This window comes from Colletotrichum navitas, assembly GCF_030913465.1.
Source record: "Colletotrichum navitas strain CBS 125086 chromosome Unknown LY79scaffold_19, whole genome shotgun sequence".
Taxonomy (NCBI): Eukaryota; Fungi; Ascomycota; class Sordariomycetes; order Glomerellales; family Glomerellaceae; genus Colletotrichum; species Colletotrichum navitas.
Window position 1 is genome coordinate 89,383 of NW_026850565.1, and position 27,714 is coordinate 117,096.

General features: G+C 54.3%; 6 protein-coding genes across 6 annotated transcripts; 3 read left to right on the plus strand and 3 right to left on the minus strand.

Annotated features, from left to right (window-relative positions):
• Nucleotides 1–3,362: 3,362 nt before the first annotated feature.
• Nucleotides 3,363–5,138, plus strand: LY79DRAFT_512207 (family 2 glycosyltransferase; the record flags this gene model as incomplete). The annotated part of the gene is made up of 4 exons (XM_060554346.1): nt 3,363–3,448; nt 3,570–4,424; nt 4,510–4,804; nt 4,869–5,138. The coding sequence occupies 4 exons, from the start codon at nt 3,363–3,365 to the stop codon at nt 5,136–5,138; spliced, it is 1,506 nt and encodes a 501-aa protein (XP_060415692.1).
• A 2,286-nt stretch (nt 5,139–7,424) lies between these two features.
• LY79DRAFT_131580 (uncharacterized protein) lies at nt 7,425–8,192 on the minus strand. The gene has a single exon (XM_060550864.1). The coding sequence runs from the start codon at nt 8,077–8,079 to the stop codon at nt 7,672–7,674; it is 408 nt and encodes a 135-aa protein (XP_060415693.1). The 5' UTR covers nt 8,080–8,192; the 3' UTR covers nt 7,425–7,671.
• Nucleotides 8,193–9,538: 1,346 nt separating this feature from the next.
• LY79DRAFT_548950 (uncharacterized protein) lies at nt 9,539–9,803 on the plus strand. The gene has a single exon (XM_060557433.1). It carries the CDS (start codon nt 9,550–9,552, stop codon nt 9,766–9,768), a length of 219 nt encoding a protein of 72 aa, XP_060415694.1. The 5' UTR covers nt 9,539–9,549; the 3' UTR covers nt 9,769–9,803.
• A 6,787-nt stretch (nt 9,804–16,590) lies between these two features.
• Nucleotides 16,591–17,650, minus strand: LY79DRAFT_131718 (uncharacterized protein). Its single transcript, XM_060550865.1, has one exon. It carries the CDS (start codon nt 17,207–17,209, stop codon nt 16,643–16,645), a length of 567 nt encoding a protein of 188 aa, XP_060415695.1. The 5' UTR covers nt 17,210–17,650; the 3' UTR covers nt 16,591–16,642.
• An 873-nt stretch (nt 17,651–18,523) lies between these two features.
• LY79DRAFT_512462 (uncharacterized protein) lies at nt 18,524–19,897 on the minus strand (the record flags this gene model as incomplete). The annotated part of the gene is made up of 2 exons (XM_060554373.1): nt 18,524–18,723; nt 18,859–19,897. 2 exons carry the CDS (start codon nt 19,895–19,897, stop codon nt 18,524–18,526), a joined length of 1,239 nt encoding a protein of 412 aa, XP_060415696.1.
• Nucleotides 19,898–22,031: 2,134 nt separating this feature from the next.
• On the plus strand, nt 22,032–23,664 carry LY79DRAFT_512487 (GWT1-domain-containing protein; the record flags this gene model as incomplete). The annotated part of the gene is made up of 2 exons (XM_060554376.1): nt 22,032–22,139; nt 22,264–23,664. 2 exons carry the CDS (start codon nt 22,032–22,034, stop codon nt 23,662–23,664), a joined length of 1,509 nt encoding a protein of 502 aa, XP_060415697.1.
• Nucleotides 23,665–27,714: the final 4,050 nt, after the last annotated feature.

A 27,714-nucleotide genomic window follows, 5' to 3' on the forward strand; every position in this document is an offset into this window, starting at 1 on the left:
CCTGGCTGCGTATGCTTGTCCAAGTCTGGTCTGGTCTCTGCTTGATAATGGGTCAGGCAAAGGACGAGTCCCCATAATAAGCAGCATGAATGCTTGTTCATCCGCTCGATTCGACTCCACGCCGGCCGTCCGTTTGTTAGATGGGAAAACCGGGGACTTAGTTGACAACGGCCCAGGCCATGCCAGGCAGGATCTCTCGTCCGTTAGTGGGCGTCGACTGCGCCGACTCTTTTTCTTCGTTCTTTTTTCGTCCTCCGTACCTAGCGGCTAGAGGCAGCTCTTCTCCAATTTAACAGGACTCTACCCCTCCTGGGTTTGCGAGAGCCTGCGGCCAAGGTACCACTCCCTCCCTTGTCATTGCTGTTGCTGATTAGACCTGCTGCTGTCAACCCCCATCTTCTTGCCTCCTGTTTGGTTTCGTCTCTCATGCTTTCGCTGCCTTGGAGACAATCTCGAATTCGCCGGGCCGTCCAATCGACCTCGCCTGGACTGTTCCCGCCAAGCTAGCCCTTGTCGCCCTCTCTCGGCTGCGACTCTCCAAGGCAAGACCATTGACGGAAAGGCTCTGCTCCTGGTCCTTGTCGCTTAGCAGCTCCTCAAGGACCTGCCTCCGATTCTCCCCACCTTTTGTCTCTGGATGTGCAGATACCCGGTCGTACTCAAACGAATGATGGAATCTGCCCACCCCAAGCAGTGGACCTTCAAATCTCACCGTGCTGCCGTTTTCCACATCAACTAGCCGCTTAACCATGGAGAATGGAGAAGGTTGACCAACCAAGGCAAAAAGACCCTCCCTGGTGCACGCAGGGTATGGCGTTATTCGCGCGCTACACTAGGCTCTTGCAAGTATTACCCATCCAACGAAAAGGACGGGGAAAAGGTGCTAGCCTCTCTCGTCGCTTTTCGTCGCCTCTCAGGGTTGTGCTTCTTCTCCTCCCCCCTTTCTCTGCGCTGTGCTCCGAGCCGCGCCCTCAGAAATCCAGCCTCCGCAGGCTGCGGTCGCTTCTTTCCCCTCCCCACCAGGCCGACTCCGCCTTGTGATTCGCCTTTCTCCATTCGCCGTCCATAGCGCAATGGGGCCAAGAAGAGAAAGAAGGGGCAGAGAGCAGGGACCGGTATCCGTATCTCCAGCCGCCTCCGACTGACTGCTTATGTGCTGTCGTGTCGTTTCGGTTCAAGGGTCGAGGTTCGAGGGACCTTGACTATCGTGGTCCATGGTCCGAGGTCCGGCCAGTGTTCCATGGTTGACTCCAGGCCCGAACCAAGAAAGTTGGTGGCGTGAAGGAGAAATCAAGGTAGAGGAGCCCTCTAGCCTGTTTATTTTCTATTGCCTCCGTTGAGGGCGTGCCGACGACCGCGAACATATAGGACAAATGGGAGACGATGCGGCAAGATGTGATGCGAGGACATATCGCGGCGCTAGTCGTCGCAAGTGCTGATGCCAGGTCGATGAGATGCGTCTACGGGAGACGCTGATTGATCTGTCTATCCATAGCAGACTATCTCTATCTGGCTGCTTGCTAAAGAAGCGTCGTCCCAACACGGAGCCACAAAAACGCCAGCCTCTGGATCCCATCCACACCCACCTCAGCCCATGTCTAGCCGGTCGTCAATCCAGCCCGTCTTTAGAGACAAGAGGCAGCAGACGCAGACGCAACGGCGGCGGCAGACGCAGCCTGGGAGCCACAGGCAACAGGCAAGCAGAGGCGGGCAGGGTGGGCAACGCAGCAAAGAGTGGGCGAGAAGGACTGCGAGAGAAAGGTACTTGTAGCAAGCCGGTGGATTCTTCCCCTTCAAGTACGCACAAGTACCGCCCTTGTACTGCTCTCGGAGCACAGGCTGGGGTATCTGTAGAAGAGGTCGATTTAACTAACGCCTCTTTGCCTCATGTACTCTTGTTTTTTTCTGCAACTACCTAGCACACACCCACACACCCCCCCCCCCCCTCCCCCCTCCATCTTCCCCTCTCCGACCCCCGATACAACCGCCGACCACCCCTACCATCCGCCCCTCCCCCCTCCCCTCTCGTCTGCCCCAATACCCTTACAGATGAACGTGATGCATGTATGTGTATCTGCGAGAGTGTGGTGTAGGTAGCTAAGAAAGCGCACAGAGCAAGCAAGCAGGTGCCAGTCTAGACGAGGTACCTTCATGACCCGTCGGCTTGCTTTCTTGCACCACAATCTTAGATCAAGACCTTCGTAGTGTACACCCATTACGGATACATTTACAACAGACACATCCCATACCCATCAAGTACTTTTTTCCCCCTTCCTTGCCTTGTTTGGATGGAGCCACCATTACCGTCTCCATGCATGGACACATCTCTAAACTACCTAAACAACCCATGCATGCCTGCCAACCCTCCACCACATCTGCGTATATATCCTTGTCCCTCGCCCCGGGACTAATCGTCTCACCTCGAACGACTTCATCATCACTTTTTCTCTTGGGTCACAGTTGTTTTTTTAAAAGACCAATTGGTCCGCGCAATGGCTTGAGTTTCCATTGTCGTCTTTCCTCTCTGTATAATACCTTGTTTGACCCCTCCTCCTCGGCCATCCTCCCCCCTTCCAACATCCCATACACGCGGCCTGGGTGTTGGTCTTCCCTCTTGCCCGTGTCACTCTTTGATACCACACACACAACGACGGACGCAGACAAGGCGCTCTGGCAGTCTTGTCCACTACCTCGATCGTTAAGGTCCTTCTAGATAGGAAGAAGAGACTTGAGGATAGAGCGGGGAAAAGAAAGAGAGGCTTTGGAAGCAGCACGACGACACATACACCCCACCCCCCACCCCCCACACACACACATCTTTCTCATCGAGCCCACGTCCTCGAGAGTCTCGACAGCCATCCTGTAATACTCTTGCCCTACGAGCGTAATACCTTGGGGGTAGCAGAGCAGTTATTTGGAGACGCCGTCCGGAACTCATACTTCTAATTCACCTTTTCGGTACCGCCTTGAGACCTAGTGGAGGGTTTTCTTTTTCCCCCTTCTGGGCTGCCGCATTTCCGCAATCGAGCCAAAGTGGGGCCATTTCATCTGGAATCAACACCAGATATCAAGAACGGCAGGAAGTCACCGAGCTCCTCCCAGATTCACCGGGTCGACCTCTGCGCACAAGAAAGGAAGGCACGCTAAAGACCAGGAATCAATCCATTTGCCACCTTGATCGAATCCAACCTCGTCTCTAAACCCTCTTCAACCACCACTGCCAACTTCACCCCGCGAATTCTTGCTCGTGGCCTCGTTGGGTTTTCCCCCTCAATCTCCAACACATCACAATCCTGCCACTCCTCGGAACGTCTCATACATACACACCCACATCGAGGCAAAACTCGCAGAAGTGCATCATTATGGCGGCGGTCATGGATCTCTTTTGGCCTCATTTCGGCTTTGGCTGGTCTCCCAGCACCTGGATGTACCTCTTCATTGTCCTTTGGTAAGTCACAACCACCATTGAAGAGTTTCCTTTTGCACTGCTATTTCACATATAAAGAAAGAGAGAATTGCCTCTCTTCTCGTGGTTGTTCATGCCGCCAATGTCTAACGCCCTTGCCCAGGCTTCATCGATACACCCGTCTGCTCGTCAACTGTGTCAGCCACTGGGTCTACAAGTCCAAGCCAATCCCAGTCAAGCCGACCTTCACTGCTGACGACGTTACTGTCATCATTCCCACGATCCACAACGTCTTTGAGGAGCTTCGTTCTTCTCTTCTCAGCATCATCTCCTGCAACCCCCAGGTCCTAATGCTCGTCACCACCACTGAGAAGCATGCTGCCCTGGAGAAGCTCGCTAGAAGCCTCCCTCATGCCAACGTTCAAGTCTACTCTACCCCGATCGCCAACAAGCGCCTTCAGGTATGCGAGGCCTTGCCCAAGGTTACCACAAAGATCACCATCATGGCCGACGACGATGTCACTTGGCCTTCCACCCTGATGCCATGGATCCTTGCTCCCTTTGAGGACCCCAAGATTGGCGGCGTCGGCACTTGCCAGAGAGTTAAGCGCGTCTGGGATGGCCCGCTATCCACTCGTATCTTCAACTGGCTCGGCGCTGCTTACATCGAGAGACGTAACTTCGAGATCTCTGCTACCCACAACATCGACGGTGGTACTTCCTGCATGTCTGGCAGAACCGGCGCCTACCGCTCCGAGATCCTCTCCAGCCACGACTTCCTTGAGGGCTTTAAGACTGAGAAGTGGGGCAAGTACATTCTCAATGCCGACGATGACAACTTCGTCACCCGCTGGCTTGTCAGCCATCAGTGGAAGACCTGGATTCAGTATGAGAAAGAGTGCGAGCTCGAGACCACCCTCGAGAACAGCACCAAGTTCCTTTATCAGTGCTCTCGATGGGCTCGCAGCAACTGGCGCAGCAACTGGACCAGTCTCGTCCGCGAGAGATACGTTCTTACGTGAGTATATGCCCTTCCCTCTTATCCTCTGCCTCTTCTTGGCGCTTGATTAGCAGCAGGCAAAATACTAACCCATGACAAACAGTCAGCAACCCTGGTGCACTTACGCTCTCCACATTGCGACCTTCACCTCCTTGGCCTTCCTCTTCGACCCCCTCATCATCCTGGCTCTTTGGAAGGGCACTGCTGAGTGGGACCTGGAGAGCCGCCAACAGGCGCTGTGGGCCCAGATCATTTTCGTCTTCGGCTTCACCAAGGTCGTCAAGCTCATGGGTCTCTTCCGTCGCAACCCAAGCGACATCATCTTCCTTCCCGTGTCCATCCTTTTCGGATATGCCCATGGCATCATCAAGCTCTACGCCTTGTCCACCCTGAAGATGGTGAGTAACTGGTTTTGGCTCAATTATTATTGTTTTGCCTGGAATCAAGCTAATACTTTGGCAGACTTCCTGGGGCAGCAGAGCTGACGGCGACACCAACGACGACATCCGTCTCACGCCTCGTCCTAAGCGAGCCATGAGTCTGACCACACCTCCCGGTGGCCAGGACCTCGTCCGCTACCGCCACGAACGCCAGATGACCGAGAAGGTTGTCGACTGGCACCGCCCTGCCACTGAGTCGTGCAGACAGACTGTTCGGATGAACACATTCCCCGCCAAGGACATCAGGGTTCCGCACGTCACCTTCTCGCTCCTTGAGCATCCCTCGGACTAAGATCCAGAGTGGCCGGAACTTACGAATTATGATACTGCAACGAAGGGAATCATTGCCAGAGGTGAAACAGAACTCTGGCCGGGTGGTAGCCTTGCTTTCCTCTTTGAAGGGAGACGGAGGGATTTTGTTCAGTCGTTAGCCAACATTTTCGGCTACGACCATCATCTTCACATTTCGGCTTTACTTTCCCCCGAAAAACAAATCAACCAAAGTGGATTTTGAGGCGAGAAAAAGTTTTGCTGTTCTTTCATCCTCTTCACGAAGGATACATGCGATCGCATATGGGGGGCCGGAATCACAGCGCGACAGAGCATGTGCATGCGTGTGTCAGAGTATAATTATCAATGGCATCAAATCGACATCATGGGCTAGGAGGAACGAGTGGGTTGGTCATCTGCTTTCAGGGATACATTTCCTCTGGATTCCGCCTAATTTTCTTTTTCCTCTTTTTTTCTATCCAAAACCCCCCCCAAAAATGGAGATGGTAGGATCGTTTGGTTCCCGGGGGAAAAGAAAAGAACAAACCGGGAAGGGCATCGCGTGGCAGGCAGGCAAGCTTGGTTTTTTTTTTTTCCCAACATGATAACCCCAGAGAGCGGCGGCATTCCATTTCTGAGCCATTGCGAGGCATTGGTAGAAGGAAGAGGCAAGGGAGGGGGGCCGCGGCATTAGACAGTTCATCTCTATACCACTATTTCGTGTTCTTTCCACTCAGACAAGGAAAACGGGCTTTCCATAGAATGACGAAAAGAAAGCATATTTCCCACGAGAGGAAAAAAACATTGACATGATTTGTGATACTGGTTTGACAGTTCACAAAACCAGATTTCGATGTGGCTAGTGATGGCGAAGATTCCATGTCTGAGACTTTCGTTTAGACGGAATTTTGATCACAGACCGTGACTCAGAGCTGCAGGAAGGGTATCTTCACGAAGTAAGAAACCAACTAGGTACCTAGCGAGCCAATGGGAATAAACCGGCTCTGCGTTTAAACAAATCGGGGGATCGACTATTTCGATCGCCCCAGGGGGGGGAGGAGGGTTCTGATGGGAAAGAAGAAAGAAGCAGCGGGCAAACAAACAAGCAGAACACATGGATGGTCGCGTGGCCCTGTCCGTTACACAGCAGGTGACGGGCCTGCGTTCTCGTATCCCATCGACGTTGGGCCCCCTCCCCTCTCCAATGAACGGTTTCCGGGGAACCCGCGATATCTGACATGGCCTCTCCGCGTGTGCTTCCTGCTCCCGAGGGCTGGTGAGCCGGTTACACGACAGAGCCAAGGGATGCGAAGGAGTCTTGCTGTCATTAATTCTCCGGCGGACTGGGATGGATCTTTCTTGAGGAGGCGCGCTTTACATTGGGGGCGATGAGAGAGAGGAAGAAAGAGCGAGAGAGAGAGGGGGGGGAGGGAGTGGCTGTGTCATGTTCATGCGCCTCGTGGTGTTGTGTCTTACATGACGTCCTCTCACACTGGGCTAGGTGGGTTTTCTCCAGAGAGGAGGGGACGAGCACGCCGTATTGCAAATCTTAAACAACCACCCGTGGGCGGGGGAGATGAAAACAGCCGCTCCTGCATCTCTTCGCTGTGGTGGTGGTGGTTTCTTGCTCCATCCAGAGCTTTAGACAATGTCTATGTGCTACCGTAGTGCTCTACTACTTTGTTGCACACGCCCCCCTCTTGTCTCACGAGCCCATGAGAGTATGGGCCGATCGGTCTCGTGAGAGGATGTGTATGTGCGTAAATTTTCCGTAGTGGTAGTGGTGCTGGTGGCCGCGGCGGCGGCGGTCGTTGTCTCCGGAGAGAAAGGCTTCACACCCACCCTCCTCAATCCCTACTAGTTCATCGAACGGTTCGAGACTTGTCTCAATCAGGACGGCTAGTAAGACGAACTAAAGATATCCGAGGTCCCCACACTCAACGGGGGGGGGGTAACAAGGTAGGTAGGAGATGGGTTGGGCATTCGCAAACCCCCACAAGGGCATAATTTTCAAATCGGAGATGGGCGATGTCGAAGGAACTCCGATGCGTATTCGTGCCAGTGGTTGCCTCGAGCTTGAAGTCGAGATGTGATGGGTGGTGGATGAGTGAGACACGAAGGCCATCTCTCAGAACCCAATCAGGGCGTACGGACTTGAGCTACAAGGGCGACGACAGGTAGGATTGGCAGCCTCCTCGATGGATTGGGGGATCATGTCCTGTGGCCTTGTTTACGTTATCTGACAGCCCACCATCGTGTGCCCACCCCATGCTCGATTCAAGGCCTATCAGGCTGCCCCTCCCCCTCCCCCTCCCTTCCTCTCGAATCCCTGGCCTTGTCGATGCTGCAAATTGACAGAAAGAGCGTCCCTGATGACATAGTTGAGCCTGTATTCGGATCTCATGGCGTTTCGCACTGGACGAGGTTACGACAGATCTTTGTTCTAGACTCTTATATGGGGCACAAGGTAGTACAATTATACTGTACTGTACTCGAGTATGCTAGACACCCACACGTAGGGATGGGGTCCGTAACGTGCAGAGATGCACGACATCTTATGCATGCTTCGAGAGGTCAAGCCTGCCTAACACTGGTAGAAGGAGCAAGGACAATGTGGAGACTGTATGAAAAGCACTCACCAAGGCGCCTCCAAGTGTCTGACTGCGTTGGAATGCCGAACATGACGGAAGCTGACATGATGAGCCATCACCGGTTGTTGCAGATGTTGGAACACTAGTGGACCGAGTTGGTGGGCTGCTGAATGCTGGGCGCAGAAGTATCGCGGTATTGTGATTATGTGAGTCGCAGTGGAAGTGGCAGTTGCGAGAAAGGTGCTGATCGCATGGGAACGCAGGTTTTCTGGCCATCCAACGTCCGAAGCGAAAAAGAAATAGAAAATTAACGACGAGAGGCCACGAGCCAACGAAAAGAGGTGTAATGAGGATTGACAAATGACTTGGCATGCTGCGACGAGGGAAATATTTGCCAAAGGTTCCAGGAATGGAGCGAGAGAGAGAGAGAGAGAGAGAGAGAGAGAGAGAGAGAGAGAGAGAGAGAGAGAGAGAGAGAGAGAGAGAGAGAGAGAGAGGAGTCTTGTTGACCCGCCGGTACCTTTTTTCTCTCAGTGAGGGTGCCACTCACTCTCTGCAGCAGGAGGTGATGGCGAGCGAACCAATGCGACGGCACGAGTCAAGACGCATTGAGTATGCCAGAAGGGACGGAGGAACGGAGGGACGGAGAGAGATGCCCCAAGTTGAGGTGACGGGCAGGGAGGGAGAAGATAGATCGGGCGAACGGGCCTTGTGACAAGCGCCAGCAGCGCGAGGAAAAGTCTAGTCTGGCGGTAAATACCACGGCGATGAGGATAAGACGATTCATAAGCCTCTTTGGCGTCTAGTGGCGGTGGTCGTGTCTGTCTGTCTGTCTGTCTGTCTGGCCTGCCTGAGCGGTTCTGGGGAAATGGACGTGCGACGACGATAAACTGCGCCAGCCCAGTGACTGGCAAGGCACGGATAGCATGGCACGGATAGCATGGCACGGCGGCGGCAGGCTGCTGGAGGTCCAATGGAACAATGGGGCCACACACACCCCGCGCGCACGGCCGCTGACATGTCATGTCAATAGTGACTGTGGCATGAGCTTCGGTTTTCCTCAACGTCGAGTTGAGGTGGTGTACAATGTGACATCTACCACTAGGAGGCAGGTAGGTGGCGGGTGCAATGCAGATGCCCGTGACGATCTGGATGGAGTCAGGGGAGTCTCGGACTGTACAAAGTGTGTACAATTGTGGCCCAAAGCAAGCCGTCTGACATCCGCTCTCTCAACGGCGCCAACTAATTTCTACCTACCTACCTACCCACCTACCTAAGTCTGTCTACCGGCTACATGCCGACCTACCTCTAGTTAAAGGGTAGATACCTACCTGTTGCCTGCCTTGCCTGCCTTGCCTGCCTTGCCTGCCTTGCCTGCCTTGCCTGCCTTGCCTGCCTTGCCTGCCTTTTCAGGAAGTGACGCACACTCGGTGGGTTCATCTCGACAGGCAATTACGCGACTTATTTGGTCTGAAGAAATGCGCCTTCCTTGACACTTTTGATGAGGGGAAGGCAAGACGGGAAGCGACAAGACAGCACAGGGAAAAAAACAGCAAGAGCAGGCAGGCAGGCAGGCAGGTACCTCGAGGAAGGAAGTTGCCCGTGCGCCAAGGTGTACATACTTGCTTGCCATTTGAGAAAGGTTTCCGTACTTATTTTTTCTTCCTCCTCCAAGTGGGGGAAAGCATGGAATGCAGAGCATGGCGGGGCAGGAACGGGGGTGGGAGGTAGGGACACTTGAGGTACTTGTGTTGCTCTCGACGCACAGGCGGCCGCTGTATCTCCATGACCTGGCCATGTACCTTTTCTTGCTCCCTCTTTTTCCCCCCTTCTCTTTCCTCCATGCCTGTATGGTGTGGTGCAGGTACTTGGCTCGTCTCGTCGTCCGTCCTTGCCCATCGTGCCATCTCATCTCGAGGCCGAGCGGAAACAACACCACACAGACTCGCATCATGTCGACATCCCGTCCGTAGTCCACCGCACAGACATGACACGAGGGGGCGGAAACGGAGTCGGGAGCGGGGATGCGCGAGCAGCATTTTCAGCACATGCAAAGTCTAAAGCGAAGAAAAAATAAAAATAAAATAGAATCGTTCATGGATGTCGAAACGCGCAATCTCCCAACCCCCTCTTCAAATTGTTGAACATGTACGCACGCACTACTAGCTACTACATGACGGCCACCATCACATCATGTCATGCTGAACACCCTTATCCTCTGTTGATGTCCATGTCTCTCTGCTGCAGCAGATTGACTTCTGTGTTTGACCATTGGACAAGCACTTGTCACTTTTCTCTTGTAGATTCCCTGTTGGGTGAGCGACACAGGCCAAGACGGCGTGGTGGCCTCGATGCAACCCACCCTTGCTAGCCACCGCGCTTATCCTTTTCCTGTCGGACCTGCGTCTGGCTGCACCACCGCCTACGATGTACTACTTCTCGATCCAACATCATCATGCACGCAGAGGGGTGGGTGGGGTGGCCGACCAACGATGCCAGTCCCATTCTTCTTCACCTCCGTTCATGCCCTTGGTTTTTTTTTTTTTTTTTTTTTTTTTTGGTACTCTTTTCTACACAACGTACCAATCCCTTCACGACTTCTACTTGTCGAGTACGGAGTACCGCCCTCCATACATGCGATCTTCTTATCACGAGTGTTTTGTGCCTTACGCCACGATACCACCCACCATCCTTACTGCCTGTTTCGGATGCTGAGCGTCTCTACTACTCATCTCCGTCTTTGACGTTTTGCCGAGAACACCCCCGAAAGATTGCTCAAAGCTCCTGCACGAAGGGGTTTGTCTCCTTCTGTCAGCCAGCAAGAGATGCGGCGGCTCTGTATTCACGAGGTTGCAACCTAGTGGATCTGCTGGATGGTTGGTCGCCAAAAGAAGCCTAAATAAATACCTTCGACTCGGTATGCCCGCACCTTGGCTCTCCTCGTCTCTATAACATTACCTCCCAATGGCTGCCCGCCCATACGTCGCCGAGGCGGTTATGTTCCTTGCAAGGCCGCACATCTTGAGGAGCACTAGTAGGTATACACTTGATCTGGCATGGGCAGCCACATGAACCTCCGGTCATGAGCTCCGTGCCCAGCACCAGCTTCGGCTTGAACTCCACCTCCATCTCGAAACCCTAGCCCTGACTCTCCATGATCCTCCGCACGCCTAGTACACCAGTGTAAAAAGAGCATGGAGGCTGATCATGACCGAGGGCTTGGTGGGGTCGACTTAGTCGGGTGGACCAACGTCGTCTTCGCGCAGCCCGCCGGTCCCGTTTCACCGACGACGCGTACGAATACACGGACAGAGCCGGATACTCTTACATTGAACGGGGAATGCGCTTCTGCTCAATGGACCATCGTTCCTGAGAAGCCGTCATCTCCCTCGCTCTCGGTACATACACCCTCGATGTCTCTCTCGCAACATTGAACAAGGCATCAAGTCTGGCTACATCGTGTGTGGACGACGGATGGTCGGTTTCCTTGCGCTAGGGTCCATCTTGCAACACTGATCTGCGGCTGCACTGCAAATGGTTGACATCGTCATGCATCGCAATCGTTCATGCTCGCAACCCGAGATCCGCCGGGGAAGCACCTCGCGCGTTCCAGGCCGCGTCTCGCGCCTGTAGTGCCGTTACACCTGCCTGTCCACAAGCTGATCTCCGCAAACTCTGACCGTCGCAAGCCCGGATGGACAGGCTCACGATCTTCCCGCTAGCCCGCTCTCGCGTCGATTCGGGGGGGGGGGGTGCCTGTCTGGGAGGTCCCTCTATGCCTAGCCAACCCCGCAGGGATAATATCATCCCATGGCGACATCGAACAGGCCAGTTCTTCTTCAACGACCAGGGGTCTTCAAAGGCCCGTGTGCCTGCCAACAACAGAATCGTATTTATGGGGAAGAACACCCACGACAACCAAGGAATGAGAGGCATTGACGGAGTTGCATCTCGAAAATATCCCGGTCCAAGAGGGGAAAGTCCATTCGCTTCGCTTGGTTCACTGCAACCCCGACTGACATTATCATGCAGCTTCGAAAGGCTCGGAACCAACAATGGCAAAGATAGCCCAGCCCTTGACTGGGTGGCCCGCCAGCAATCCTTCGATCCACACAGGCGTCTTCGGCGTTCACAAGCCGTTGAAGAATTTCATGTCGCCGCAAAGGTGTTTCTACCAACTGGACAACGGCTATGCGAATGAGTTTATGGTCTGATCGTTTCAATCGCCCTTCAGCGGCATCGACGACGACAAATCGAACTATCCTGCTTGCATTGCAATTGCAACGCAGACCGAGCACTTCAATGATTCTGCGGACTGCAAGCTCCTCGCAAGACCCGGCTGGCATCGCATTCTTGGCCCATTGACTCGGCCAGTTCGATCGTTTTGTCACGCTAGCTGCACGATGACTGGACGGGTCGGTCTCTGGTGGTCGCTATCACCGGTTATCCGCTCGCTATACTAAACAAGACATGGAGTCTCCGTCCGTTGACGGAGGATCCTCAGGACCCCTGCCACCACCAAAGGCCTACCCCTGTTGGAGGTACAAGCCTAGTACTCGCGATGTACCCCTTAGGTTCTGATTCAGGATATGCCCGGGTATTACCATCCAATATTGACGCTGCCTTCGTCTCGTTGGCGCCAAGATTGTTCCACCCTCGGCCATGGAGCGCGCAGCTCCTGCGCGTTGAGACAGTCCAATGCCTCGCCAGTGGTTGACCAGAAGCTGCATAGTTCGGGCCAGGAGTTGCTAAGATGGTCAGCAAAACTCAATACGCTTATCAGAACTGGAAACAGCTCGCAAGCGCCCGCCAGCCTTCAAGGATAGTTTCCTTGAGCGCGTCATCAACCAGATTCCTTCCGTCGTCACTCGGGTGGGTTTGGAGTGTTCGCTTCGGCCCCCACGTATATCATCTCGGCAGGAGGGTCAACGGCCATCATCAACGTATTGACGGATGCGCGCGAACCTCATTGGAGAAAAGGTCACCGTTCGGAGACCCATGCCGAATGTTCACACCCATTTCCCAGCAATACCCACAGTCGATGGAAATATCTCAAACTCCTTTACTGGCAAATGGGGGCCAGAAAGTTATCAGACCATCGTCGTGGCCTGTAACGATTGAGGCTCAACTCGCGAAGCAACGGGCTGTTGTACCTCGATAGACAAGAGTAGTTGTTGGCGCTCGATCCCATGGCCCCGTTGTGATCCGAGCGAGCCACCTCTGCGGTGGTGCCGATTTTTATCGCGGCTGCGGCGTGCGCCGCTCAAATTCCCTTCGCTCATTGTCATCGAAACAAACACCCCCCCCAAGAACTCTCCACTAAAGACAAGGACCGGCCGAGGCCTGGCCGAAGAGTGGAACTGACGAGCGCTGAAGAATTGACTGGGGGAGGGAGGGGAGGAAGAACGGCCTGCTAACTACAAGTCGACTGGCAGGACCCTGTCCGTCTGCAGACGGATGATGAGACCACGCCCCCGCCTCTCGAGCTATATACTAACCAAACCCCCCAGCGTATGTCTATCAACACAGACCATGGAGCAGGAGCTCCATCACAGTCTCACAGACCAGCAGCTAGTGGTGGGGTGGGAGGGGGGCTAACCTCGAATGACGAGGTTCTGCTTCGCTGCTGTCCTCGCGAACAGAGAAGCATCGGTTGCGAACATGGCTATAGAGCGGTGATGAAGCCGGGCAGGGCAGGGTTTGAGCAGACATGATGCAGATGCAGGACCAGCTCTAGAGCATCTTTGGCTGTGTCCGTCACCTTTGGGTGGCTGTCTTGCGATGGCGAAGCACAACAAGCAGCCGTGGGTGGACCGATGACCAGATCAAGTGGATGGATAATCAAGAACCTATGCTACTGCTCTTGTGTCTGTGGGTGTAAGATGGACCTGACCTGTATTTAGACCAGTTGCATCACGAGCTCTTAACCATCTTGCTTTGTTGCGGGTTTGGTAGAAGTGTGGCGAGCAGGTTTTTCGTTTGTAGGGAGAGGCGACAACAGCTTGCGGCCAGTGGCTTGCGTGTTGGCGTCACATGCTGATGATTTCGCAGCCTTGCACGGGTTTTTCTTGGTGCAACAAACAACTCGAAGACATGCAATCTCCTTGTACTGGACAAACTGTCACATGACTTTTGGGGTCCAGGTGGACGCTAGATGTACGATGTACTTTGAAGGCGTCATGGTATGGATTCAAGCAGAGTAGGATAAATCTTCGTTATGACGTGACAACCGCGCTTGTTTGAGCGACGCACGATCTGGGACGTGGCGAGAGAAAATGGGAAAACGGAAAAGAAAAAGATGGGAAGTGTATGTATGTATTCTGGGCGACTTGCCGCCGTTGCCAATCCAACAGTACACTTTAGACGACGAGCAAGCGTCGGTATGTCAAGCTTCGTTACTCTACCGTCTCGCCGTAATGGTTTTACTCTGGCTGTACCGGGTAGGAAATGGGTGGCGGAGGTGAAGCAAGTGGTATGTTCGCAAAGGATGTGTGATATTCGACTCTGTCGCGCCCCCCCTTCTCTCTCTCTCTCTGTCTCTCTCTCCGCCCACTTCCTCCGCAACGCGATGAAAATATAACACATTAAACAAGGGGGAGGAGATGGCGGGGCAGGGGAAAGACGGTTGGCAATGGGGGCTAGAACGTGGGGAATGAATTGGTTCTTGTTTGGCGAGTTGAGCCGCTGTTGATCTTTCACATGCTTTCTTTTCCCCCGCCTTTTTTTTTTCTCTCCTTCTTTTTCTCTCCCTCTCTCCTTCTTCTTTCTTTCTCCCGTCGACCATTGGACGAAATTCTAATACCGTCCAGATATCTGGATTCCCTTTGATTGGAACGGATGTGTCTTGGATATGCATATGCAGGCAGATTCGTTCCGACGCTGGGTTCGTAAGAATCGCTCAATGATTGTGGCTTGCCGTCCCCGCCCCCAACTGCATGGCTTGAGGCAGGGCTTGAAGTAAATTTGTACACGAACGCCTGGCCGGCTTGGCAACCGAGGCGCAATGTCAAGCTGAGCCGATTCCAAATCAGCTGCTTCCTCTCTAGAACAAGCTCACCTGCTTAATCTCGGGGAGGCCAGCCAGCCAGCAAACAAAATGCCTCAGCGCAACGCCGTTGATGCGGCACGCAGGGCGGCATGCGAAGCTCGGGAGATTCTGTAGCGAAATCCTGCTTGTGGAAGTTCAAGGGCAATTTCAGCCGTCACCCCCTCTCATCCCGATCTGCCTGATGTCGGCATTAGTGCGTCGTGCGGTTTGTGAACTTGTCTTGTCCTGCCTCTCGGGCGCCATTGGGATGTATGACTGAGGAGAGGCGCAGGCATCCCCACATGCCGCAAAGGTACGAATGCCTGTCCGGAGTCCCGCGTGTGTCCTCGGGGGCGGTGTTGGATGAACGAGATCTTCGTGCCGTGGCGTCCAGGTCCGCGTCTCTGGGATGATGGAGCCCTGGTAGGTTCGCGCTTGCTCGGATGGTTTGCCCGTGCGGTCGGGAGGCGTTCGCAGATCAACCCAGTGGCCCAGCCCTGGGGTCCGATGATGCGACGTTCCGCGAGGTTGCTGGATTCCTGCGATCTGTTATCCTCACGAAAAAAAAAGGGGAGGGGCCTTGGGTTCCCTTTGGCGTACCAACAACGCCCGCCATTTGGGGAGTCCAACCGGGGTGCTCGCGAAAAGTGTTCTGAGTCGGCTGGGATCCTCGCCGAGGGCTATGCGAGCGGTTTCCGTGACGAGTGACGGTTGGCCGGCTGATCGCTCTTCCTTCCCGTCGGGAGAGGAATCGAACGGCCCTTTGGACGCTGAGGGTCTAGCCACTGCGAAAGGGATGAAGAACGATTGATATTGGGACGTTGTAGCGCTCAACGCCACTGGGGTACGCCTCAAAGCACATGATGCCTACCGGGCGGTGGCTTGCGGCTGCATTGCGTCGATACCCCTCTCTCATATCTCATCATCGCTCTTCGTATCTTATTATTGGGTTGAAGTTTAGTATATATATCATTCTTCGGGTTTTTGTGCACGGGGACGGCTAGTGTGCATTATTGTTCAGCGAACTGATGATTACGTATGAAGGGAACAGATATCCTTCTCTTTTACACGACGTTGCTCCCACAAATCAGTGTTAGACGGTGGGTAAACGATGGACCAATTCTCTATAGCACAGGTATAATGTCTTGTCTTGTGCTGTTTCAGTATGGCCGAGACTTTCCTTGGCGATTCTGATAGAGTGGAACGCGCGAGTTCTACTCGATTGGACTTGGCAACTCGGCCTTGGTTATGATGAGACGGGAAGTCTCGCCTGCTTTTCCTTCCATTTCAGGAGAAGATGGAAAACTTTGAGAGCCAACCGCAAGTGGCGGAGGCAAACATGTGTGCATCTACCGAAAGACGTGTATCCGGATTTGCCATCGAGACGAGAAACTGCAGGGACGAGTGCATAGTCATCGGGTCAACTACATTGGCCTTGCCACCAACTCAGCAGAGCAGACGATGGGAACGACGAGTACATCTATGAAGTACAAAAAACTTGAAGTATCGTGGCGGAGCAAGACGGAAGCTCAAGACAGAGGAGCAAAATAGACCTACTTGGGGAAGAGAAGGGGGTCTTCGTATTCATCAATGTCAGTTAGCTGAATCTGGTCATATCGTACTACCTGCGCCTCCTGCCGATATGGAAGTTACATTGTCAATTTTCTCGGTACTCAAGCCCAAGCTCGAGCGACCTTTTCTTGCTGGGACCATGCCCTCCAGTTTGAGGACATCTAACCCAAGTCGGGCGCATGTGAAGCCTTTGCGGTTAGCACAGTGGCACTGGGCATCGTTAGGTATATGAATAGTTGCTGATAGTTTACGGGTAGATGTCAAGGTCGATGCAGACCTAGATGATTGCATGAAACAGACACTTCGTAACTCAAAACATGGTCCGATGTCGTGGCATCAGACATTCCGGTTCATTTCAGCGGGAGGAGTCAAATGCATCGGCATCTCTGACGGAACGATATGTATCCATCGGTCCCTCAAGGGAACAAACTCGAGCTTCGGAGTATTACCGGATGAAACATGGCAAAGGCCAAGTAGTCGAAAGTCGCCACATCCGGCTGCCCGGTGAAGGACGGAGCACGACCCCTTAGCACCCGAGATAACTGGGTCGCCCGGAGACGGGGCACGACCATCCCCGCGTCCTTCACCCGAAACCAACGGGTCCCCGCTCGCCCTCGTCTTCCGGCTCGGACTGGGAGTGTTTCCCAGAAACTCCGGTTTGGCAAGGACCGGGATCGGAATACTGGGGGAGGAGCACGCACGCCCTCTCGACCGCCTTCCCACGGCGACGGGTGCGAGAGACCAGAAACAGAGAAGAAGAAAAGAATCGAAGGGGAAAAAAAAAACGCCTTCTTCCGAACGCGGCAACACGTCCCACTCAACCACGTCATCGAATGGTCTCGGATGACCAAGAAGTAATGCTACCGAAGGATTCGGATGGTTGACTGAAGCCGCGAAGCTCATCGGCCCGAAGACAGGGTGGCTTCGGCTAGGGTGCGCGGGGGGGCCTTTTGGTTGGAATATCCGAACCCGGCAAGAGTCCTACGAGACGCCTTATCGCTCCGTGCTTTCTGAGACAGGGGCTCAGCTTACGTGAGGCGAGAGCATCGTCGTCCGCCGCAGTGTGCACCCCCAGTGGCCGTACCCGGAGCGGACAAGCCCTCCGTCGGCTGGAACCGTCCCGACAGTTGATCAAAGGGAAGGGGCGCCGTCCACCTAGGAATGCCACAGGGGCAGAAATGATCAGCGGAATCTGCCGGTCGAGGATTCGGGGGCAACGTGGAGAGGATATGGGGGCGTGCTGCACGGGAGGGAAACGAACAAAAAGGTTGTTGTGAAGGATGGGAGGGAGTGACCGAAGACATGAAAACGTCCACCTAGGCAGGTGAAGGCAAGACCTCGTACTTGTCCATAAGCGTAAATCGCTGCCAAGAGAGACCGCCCCCTTCATCCTCCTCCACCCTATAGACCCCCGGAGCGAGTCCTCCAACAACGTGGGGGGACTTCCTCGCAGTGTGTTCCAAAAACGTATCTCGGGATCAAAGAAGCATGTGTGTGGCAAAGGCCCTCTCCCACCTCGTGGGCCATCGTACGTTGGGCTTCGCACACATACTTCCGTACCCACGTTTGCGGAAAGAATAGGCCACACATCACTCTATCAGCCAAGCCGCCATCACCTTTTGGCTTTTCCGATCCCATTCGGCCGTGGTGACCCACAGGTGCCAACAGCAACAACAAAGAACCAACAGGATGATGGGGGAAAGGCGGTGTCAATAGAGTGTGGTTGTCTGTCAATTGTGGCCCTAGTGAGCCTCGTGCTGGGCAATCGATCGTACACGTACACATGCGCACGATGTAAGCAGGCACATCAATTTGCAGCCATTGTTCTCGAAGCATCCTCTAAGAGACTCACTATTGACTGCGAGAGAAGGACAGTATAACGCTTGTTTGTCTTTATGCTGAAGAATTAGACTACATGGTTCATGATGCCAGGCAGGACGGGACAGGTGAAGAGGTTGCCCCTCCGATGCGGGCGAGGTGGACAAAGGAGAGAGACAAGAACTTTGACAAAAGAAGAGAAACGGTATCCACAATCGCTGCATCCCCAAGTTGCGCATGATCATGGCCAAGCAAGAAGAAGAGAGTTTTCCCCCCAAATGCCGCATTCGTAAAAGGAAGGTGAGAAAGACGGGGAGAGGGGGAAAAAAAAACCTAAAAGGGAAAAGGAAGAACGGTCGTAAGTCGTCAAAGAAGACAGAGCAAAAGCATTCGTGGGCATTAAACTTTTCCAGCAAGGTATAGTATGTTTTCCCTCACCGCATCCGTTACCTCTCCTTGTCCTGTATACACGTAGGCGACGGTGCTAGGCCAGGCCTCGGGATGGGGCAGTGGCAGATCGATAACGTCTCCCGTCGTAATGTGACCAGAAACAATGAGGGCTGCCAACACCGGGAGTGAGGTTCGGGCGTACTGGAGATCTGCGGGTGGGTTGGGCGTTAACCTTGGTCTGCGTGCTCCCGGGAAAGGAGAGGGCCGGCTTCTGGGGCTACAGCCAGAAAAGTTCAAGTCCGCAAACGTCTATTGGGGATAAACTTGGGTGAGACACTACTTACGAATGGGCATGGTGGTAACGCCACGCGACGGAGCTGTTCGGGCATCTCCAGATTTTAGTCCACGGCTGTAAGGAAGCGGGTTGAGTGCCGCGCTGCTCGACATCCTACGTGCTGCGCTTGGCCGAGGTGCTGAGACATTCGGTAGTGGCGCGGTCTTGAGAGATTGCAGCGAAGGCCGCCGCCTGTGATCTACCGAAGGGGAGCTTGGCAACGGGTCTGGGATAGTGGAGCGTAGCTGCTCAATGTCGAAGGTGCGCTGGATGAGAAATGGCTTGCGTTCCAGGGCGCGAGGGCGCACGCGAGCACGGATCGAGGTCTGGTGAGATGGTGTTGTCGGTGTAGGCGGCATGTGTGAGGGTGATGAATCGCCGGTCGAAAGGTCCGAGTTGGTGCTGGCATCAGACTGCCGCCGGAGGGCCACTGCTTGGACAAAGACGTCGGAGGTTTTGGCATCACCCAGATATACGTGGCCCCATGCCCTTAGTTGTTCGAGATGAAGACGCTTCTCAGCGTCTTTTGACCTTGCGAAATAGCTGGTCCCGGCCTCTGACTGCCGTCGCTGTACCTCTTCGCCGAGGCCGGCTAGAAGCATGGATCGAGTCTCGGATGCGAGCGTCTGTCTCCTGTTACTGGTGGCGGGTGGTGATACGGGGGTTGCCGAAGGCGGAGGACCCGGCCGGCGCGGACTTATAGGTGCGGCGGCCGAGTACCGCCTCGCATGGCTTGTCGAATGTTCTGCGAGAGGGGAGAGGGGCCGTGGCCGATTAGCAGACTTTGGCGGGCTGAGGTCGACACGTTGTGCTTGGCGGATTCTATGGCTGAGACGGTCGACCATGGCTCGCTCGTGTTGTCTCATGGACCCATCGTCGGAGGGGAACACGGGCATAGGCAAACTTTTGGGTGATCGATCAGAAGAACTGTAATAGGAACTGGGGGCGGGAGCTCTGCCGCCTGAGCGAGGAAACCCGCCGAGGTTATACTGAGAGCTCCATAGAGGGTGGAGATTAGGACGAGGGTGGTTGTCAACCGGGGTAGCCATGATGATGGGGATGGTGGTGGTGGTGATGATGATGAGGTGAGCACCACACAAGCTTCTGGCTTGTATCAAGGGTTTACGGAAACAGGAACAGAGTCAAGTCAAAGCTGGAGTGACAGCGAACGGTCCCTGAGATGGGGATGTGCAACCAGATAGAATGTATAGATGGTATGGTGGTGATGAAGACAGAATCTACAACCCTGTAAGGAGTTGACCAAGGGGGGAGGAGCCTTCTTATGTTTGGCGGGGATGGACGCGATGGGAATTAAAATCTACTAGATGAAGGATGACCTTGTTGCCCTTCTCTCCATGTCTCTGGTTTCTTCCACCTTCTTTTTCCAAGCCCGAGAGAAAGACCTTTGCGCCAACTGCCGGGATCGGGAAATGAAAGGATCGGTAGGGTTGGCAGGCCTCTCAAAGAACAAAAGGGCTCAGCTAAAGGTACGAACGGCAAGGAGGAGGGGGGTTCGACTGGATGGATGTTGCTGATAGAGAGGAGGGTGTGTCTTTCCAGCTCCCGCTTGGTTTGCAAAGAAGACGGCTGGGGAGTGCGGTGAGTAATGCAGTCGTCGACTCTCATTCAACATTGGGCGGTTGCGGCCAACACACAGCCCATGTCACTGTAGGTGAGAACAAAGGAGGTGAGCTAGGTAGGCATGTGGGTTTCCCAGAGCATAGCCATGGGTGACGGGGGGGCTTTGACTGGGAATTTCTGCAGAGGACCGCAGAGGAGAACAAAGGAAAGACACCATGTCTGCGCTATGATTCGTCATGTTTCTGACCAGGCAATTCAGTCTCGAGGGTTGGAGCTACACCCTGTCCGGGCTCGACGCAACGGGCACGTATTGGTACTCTTCTGTGATGTCGCCTCTCGTGGATGAGCAACCGAAAATCTAGTCGGTCATCGAGAACGGGCGAGAAGCAGTGTCAGAGATAGAGATAGAGGTAGAGATAAGAGAGAGACAGAGACAGAGAGAGAGAGAGAGAGAGAGAGAGAGAGAGAGAGAGAGAGAGGGAGAGAGGTGGAGATGGGGAAATAGAAAGAACGCAATCAACACTGTCGAAGCTTGTGGGGTACAGGTGCATTGGCACTAGCAGTTGGACTAAGCTGGGCTTGCCGTCCTTGGCATGGCTGTATTCGTAAAGGTAGCTGAAATTAGTAGCTGGTTCGAAGCTGGCGAGCTGCTGTCTTCAGTTGCCCGTGGTGAGGCCGAAAGGCAGTGTGGAGGCGGAACATCAACGGTGTCGATTGTGTCTTGCAGAGTGTCTTGGACGTGTGCATCGCCGATGGGGAAAAAATGGAAACAGCGGAACAAAACAATGTGGAGGCAGCAAATGGGATCCCTGATATTGATGCCTGGCTAGAGGGAGGTGAAAGGAGCGGGCAAACTGATGAGCTGATGGACGGATGGAATGAGACAACAGCAGAGACACACGGCGCCCGGAGAAGACGCCAGGAATGCGAAAGTTTGTGTGTTGCGCCTGATGTGAACCTGACCTTTGGCAGTTAGTTTCCTTTGAAGGGACGGATGGCACCGGGAATTCCAGCATCAGGCAAGGTTTCCTGCCTCCGTGCCTCCGAGGCCATTCTCGGGGTGGGCCCGTAACCACCGTACCGCACCGTACCGCAACGAGAGCCTGCTGATTGGGTAACAAACGCGCCTTCCTGTCTGTCCATGTTTGCGACAGGGGGAAAGGACGATGCTGATGCTGATGCTGATGCTGATGCCAAAAAGCTGGGTGGGGCAAGAGGGAGCTTGGACCACCCCTTACTGCTTTCTGGCCAGAATTACGGATACTGTATCCGTAAGCTGCTAGCAACTTCGACTGACGACGTTGCACTCACCACTTACTTGCAAGCTCAGAGGGACCACATCGCCGGCAGAGCAGGAACTGGTTGCTTGTTCTTTTCTCTCTCTCTCTCTCTCTCTCCCCCCCACCCTCTCTCACATACATCCTACCTACCTGGGCAGGCACCTACCTACCTACTCGGTAGCCAAAGGCAACCCGTATTGCTCTTTGTTACCTTCAAACTCCTTTTCGGGCCATGCTTTGAAATCCCCTATTTCTTGTTTCTGTCAGAAACCCCCTTCTCACTCTGTCCTCTGACATACTCTTTGGAGCCGCCATCGCAAACATGTCTGACACTACGGCCGTGAACTACAAGAAGCTCAAGGAGGACTTCGTCTCAAACCTCTCCGGTGGTTCCACTTCTGAAATCAACTACGTGACTGCCGTCGCTCCCGTGCGTAACTATACTCTTTGCTCAAGAAACCTTGAACCCCCCCTCTTTCTTCCTCCTTTCTCTTCTATACCAGCGCATGCATCCAGATAAAGCAAGCTAACATGCGCGTCTCCCGCCGCTTCAGGTCGCCGTCCTGCTATGGTCCGTCCTCCAGTCCCGCCAGTCCTTCTTCAAGCCATACACTGTGCTGGGAGCTGCCCTCGACTACCTCCTCAACGTCACCGCCATTCTCCTTTCCACGACTCTCTACGCTTCCTCCCCTCTTCTCCTGAGCGCACTCCTCCTCGCCCCCGCCGCCTTGACCTACGCCTTCCCTCCCAATCTCGGCGCCAGTCGCAAAAAGCCTGCCATACCCCCCAATGCCAAGTCCAAGGCCGCCGCCGCGGGCACCCCTAAAGCGTCGCCTTCGGCGTTGCCCGTCAAGCCGTTTCTGACGCACTATCGCGGCAGCATGCTCGTCGTCACCTGCATCGCCATCCTCGCCGTCGACTTCCGTCTTTTCCCCCGCCGCTTCGCTAAGGTCGAGACCTGGGGCACCTCGCTGATGGACATGGGCGTCGGCTCCTTCGTCTATAGTGCTGGCCTTGTCGCTGCGAGACCTGTCTTGAAGGAGCGCGCCGAAGGTAGATCGACGCCCCTGACGACGCGTCTGTTGCAATCGATGCGCCATTCCTTACCGCTGCTTGTGCTGGGTGTCATCCGCCTGCTCAGTGTCAAGGGCCTCGATTACGCCGAACATGTCTCCGAGTATGGCGTGCACTGGAACTTCTTCTTCACACTAGGCTTCCTGCCGCCCTTTGTAGCCATCTTCCAGTCCGCCCTCAAGATTGTCCCGAGCTACGCCGCCCTCGCCATCATCCTCAGTGTTCTGTACCAGGTTGCCCTCGAGAGCACGGATCTGAAGGCCTACATTCTGACCGCGCCAAGAGTAGACCTGCTTTCCAAGAACCGAGAAGGCATATTCAGCTTCTTCGGCTACCTGGCCATCTTCCTTGCTGGCCAGGACACGGGCATGTACGTCCTGCCTCGCAGCATCAACCCCAAGAGCGACAGCACCCCTTCCACCCAGCGGAAGACGCTTCTCTTGACCATGGCCGTGTGGTCTGCCGTGTGGGCCAGCCTTTTCTTCTTGACCACGAGCTACAGCTATGGTGACGGGTTGAGTGTTTCGCGTCGTCTTGCGAACCTACCCTACGTACTCTGGACAGCAGCCTTCAACTCGACACAGCTTTTGGCCTATGCGGTTGTCGATACCCTCTTCTTCCCATCGTCTTACAACGCCGCCGACGCCAAGGCGGAGGGGGAGGCTTACGAGACTGCCACAAGCAGGGTCCTCCGTGCGTACAATCGTAACGGTCTGTTCCTATTCCTCATCGCCAACGTCTTGACCGGCCTGATCAACATGACCGTGCCGACGCTACATGTTGGACCGCTAGCGGCTATGAGCATCTTGATCGCGTACAGTGCGGCAATCACGGGCATTGCCCTTTGCCTAGATGCGTACGGCATCTCCATCAAGTTGTAGCGTACCTGAGAATACCCAAGCTTGTATATATGACAATCAAGATCCAGTTCATATGATTCGCGACCGCCTGGGTTAACAAAACACGAAACAGCAATAGCCAGAGGAAAATTCAGCATTGCTCCCAGAGTCCTCCAGGAGCGCATCACGTATACTCCAAGGCAGCAGCATAGGTATAGTTACAATCCTGGGGATGTCACGTGTCAACAGCCTGGGACTAGACTGCGCGACCCCTTTTGGATGATGAGCCGGGTACCAACAACAACAAACGCCTCGGGCCTATCTCGACACATCCCGGGGTGGGGGGAGGCGATACGTTGCTCAATTCAGCCCGCTGCGAAATCGCAGTCATAAAGTGATGCACTACAGCTTGGCAGGATCCTACGTCGCAAGAGGAACTGTCCCCCGAGGCTGGTGATGACATGACAGAGCGACCTGCATGCCGGTTGTACGACTCCAGCGAAGACTCATCATGGCATGAACAAAGCCCTCCCTACTCGCCCGCACAAACCTGGCCAATGCTGCTCTTCTCCCAAAGAAACCAAGAGCGCATTGATGTTCTTCCTTTGCCTGGCCCCCTCGGTCCAATAGAGTCATCCACTCCGTCGGGTTTGGAATCATTCTAGAAAGTAAGGTGGGACTGACTGGGAAGAACAGGGTGAAGGCAAACAGGAAACACGGGTGGCAGACTGGGTTCCCTATCCATGTTCCTCGGGAACACCGTTGGCCGACCATAGACTTTCGCATGGTTGAACGCGTGGACTGCATGCATGTATGTGTGCTTCCTCCGAGTTGTGGCGCGGCGTGAGTGCCCCGCATAGGATCCCGATCTGGTCCAAGGACGACGTTGTGTTTGCTTGCCTGCTAGGGTCGTCCTGGAACTATGTTGACATTGGGCAATGGCTACGCAGTAATCGACACGGATGGGCATAGATGGGACGTGGTTTTCGCGCGATTAGGTATCCGGGTTGGTGTAAACGGGGTTGTCCATGGGCGCCTGTGAAGTTGGGGGAGGGGGGGGGGGATGAACACCTCCATATTGGCCCGGTAAGCCGCCAGCCAACTGATAAATTTGGTTCTCACAAACTCAGTTTGGGCTGCCACAAGGTGATGTTGTTAAAAGAGTGCCCGTCGCGCTCGCAGAAGAACATGGTAAACAAACCATACAAACAATTCAGCCTCCAGCGGGCGATGAGTGACCGTCCCGTTCTCGTTAGCGAACGAAGCGGCGCATCGTCTGATGGAAAGCTAGGATGATGTCACTGGACGACGAACGCCGCTAGGGGCCCAAGTGCCGAGTTTGGCTGGGCTGACCCGGCAAGATTTTCTCAATGGGGCAGCTCGCTTGATCCAGACCCGGGGAGACAAATAAGAAGACTGCTGGCTTGTGCCTTTGCAGGATCTGAGCAGCCGTGAGGGAGATGCGACAGTTGATGGATGCCAAGGGGCCATTCTGCTTTGAGCCTTGCGCCGGAGCAGGCTGACCCTTGCAGCACACCATGCGCTTCATTTCCGACATCAATGCTTGGTCGACTTGACTTCACTCCAAGAGTACGGATAGGTAGACAGACTCTGCGGAGTCAGTGGCAGACGAAGGCCATTTTCGATCTTTTGTTGGCGGTCTCGCATTTCTACGGAAGAAAATGGCCAAGGCTTGCCGAGGCGCTGCTTGAAAGAAAGCGCTTTTTGTGAACCGTCAGCCCTGGGTAGGCCCGAGCCCAGTTTATCAACAACAGGCGCTCGGCGTAACGTTAAGGGACCCTAGGATGAGTAAAATCGACAGGGTCGCAAAAGATGCCCAGCCTTATATAGGATGATCAGAGGCGCCTAATATCTAAAACCAGCTGTCACCGTAGATTCTGGCGTTTCCCGCTGGTAGATCTTCCGATTCGAGAGACAAGCGTATGCTCTAAGTGCACGAGGAGCAGAGCCGGAACCGACGGTATCTCGTTCGCGTAGGTGGGGCGATGGTAGGGCGAGCGAGCGGCTGTGATGGATGCTTGTCGGGCGAATCATGATGTCAAAGGGGTTCGGCATGAAGGAAGCAACTGAAGGGGGAAAAGATCTAGAAAATTGCTTGATGACATAGCTGGATATTTCGTGCATGGGTCGCGTCGTCAATGCTATGAAGATTACCAGGCAACGCTAGGCATAACGTCCAGAGTACCAAGACAAAGGCGACTGACTTCATTAAGTCAAGGGATGTCGCTGTTAGACATAAGTCAATGTCAGGCATCAGTTCCGGCGGGCTGGTGCGCATCAGGCGGCGAAGACGAGATAGTGACGGCTTCGAAATGGATGCGTGGGGAGGTCAGCAGCTGAACGAAATTCGTTGCGCAAACATCAGATCTATGAAGGCAAGGGGAAGTCAGCCGTCCGGTCTCGCAAACACCGACCGATAGCCAGTCAGGCTCTGGACAGCAATTGAAGAAATGCATACTGACACGTCAAAGCAAGGGACCTCGCTGCGACCTTAATTGCAAAAAACAAGCAAGCCTATGCCGCTATGCCACAACAAACAAGATGGACCTTCCTTGTCTTCGCATAATCGCGTCGTGGATGGTGGAGCGCAGAAAAGACCCCATTTCGTGCTGTGTTGTCTCCCGTAGTATACGAATACGCGATTCACTGACTGGAAGCGCCACGCCCCGTCAACAACGCATCTCCCCTGGAACTGGCTACAGTCAGGGTAGAATAGGATCGGATGAAATGCAAATCGTTTGCAAACGAACGCTTGTGATTGACTCTAGCGCCTGCAGCAGCTGGTGCTTCTGATGATGATAAGCGAGAATGGCAAGACCCTGGACCATGTTTCCATCCTGGCCCCTGTCGCGTAGATGGCCAGCGCACTGATGGGCAGGGATGAGGGACGTTTTGTTTGGAGATGACCACCTGAACACACATGTTAATCGTGATGCGACTCTGCTGCATGAGCAAAGGGTAGAGATCAATGCAGGCCGAGATGCGTTGTGACCTTGAATTTCAGACAAGCACTCACCGTCTGCATCCGACAAGCTTATTGGAGCCGGACGCATTTGCATTATGCCTTGTAGCTAGTTCTCGATGGTGTCATGCACTCTGGGCTTGGAGGATGATGTGATATTGCTGGATGGCCGGCCTAGGCAAGGTGTTGCTCCTTTCGTTATCATCGAACGAGGTGGAGTGCGGCGTCGAGGCTTGATGCTGGCTCGCTCGACCGAGTCGAATTGGGGTCACAAGACTTTGCCGAGGCCGAAGTCAAGCTCCTCGACTTCTGGTGAGAGGCGAGCTAGAGCAGCTAGAGCGACTGGCAGAAATTGAGTCGTGGAGACCGTGCCTGGACTTGTAGAGGGTAAGATGCTTTTGGGCAATAAACTATAGGAGGAATAAGCAAAGGGAAAATTTGGTTGGGTGAGTAGAGGGAAGGTACCTACCTGCCCGAGGTAATTACTTGAATGATATTTACCGTCCGGGTAGGTATGTACCGGCGAGATAGGTAGCCAAGGCAGGAAGGAGTGCTCGCATGTTGAGCTTTCCTTTCCGTATCTGCACCTCTCCTTCCTTCTGTCTCATCACCGCGCCCGCCTCGCCCTCCTTCATCTCTTTCTACCCAGGTACCTTACCTAAGGTAGGTAGGTCGCCGGACACTCCCCTCCCAATTCTCCACATCCTACTACCGCGCCTACTCGAGTCAACGACCGACCGACAACCTTGTCTGCGCGTCTGCGCCGGGCTCGAAGGTGGTCGAGATTGAATTCCAGGTGCTCCCTTCGACATTCACGAGTAGAAGACCGAATACCTACCGCCCATTATCAAGGCCAATGCACACACCAATCATTAGCGTCGAACTTCAGGAACCGCGCCAGCAGCAGGCCAGGAGGCCAGCAGCCCACGTTTCTTCCGCCTGTTGTGCAACGCCCTCAGTCTTAAACTAACACAATTCACCTCCGACCTACAACATGCTCGTGCTTTGGCTGAGACCCGAAGTCAGACAGGCCAAATTGTGACAAATTAGATTCGTCAATTTCTACATTGGGTGGCCTGGTCGGGGACAAAACCCCCCCCCCCCCCCCC

Excerpts from the sequence above, each read along its gene's own strand:
- LY79DRAFT_131580 (XM_060550864.1), bottom strand. The coding sequence starts at position 8,079 with ATGCCAAGTCATTTGTCAATCCTCATTACACCTCTTTTCGTTGGCTCG.
- LY79DRAFT_548950 (XM_060557433.1), top strand. The coding sequence starts at position 9,550 with ATGCCTGTATGGTGTGGTGCAGGTACTTGGCTCGTCTCGTCGTCCGTC.
- LY79DRAFT_131718 (XM_060550865.1), bottom strand. The coding sequence starts at position 17,209 with ATGAGCTTCGCGGCTTCAGTCAACCATCCGAATCCTTCGGTAGCATTA.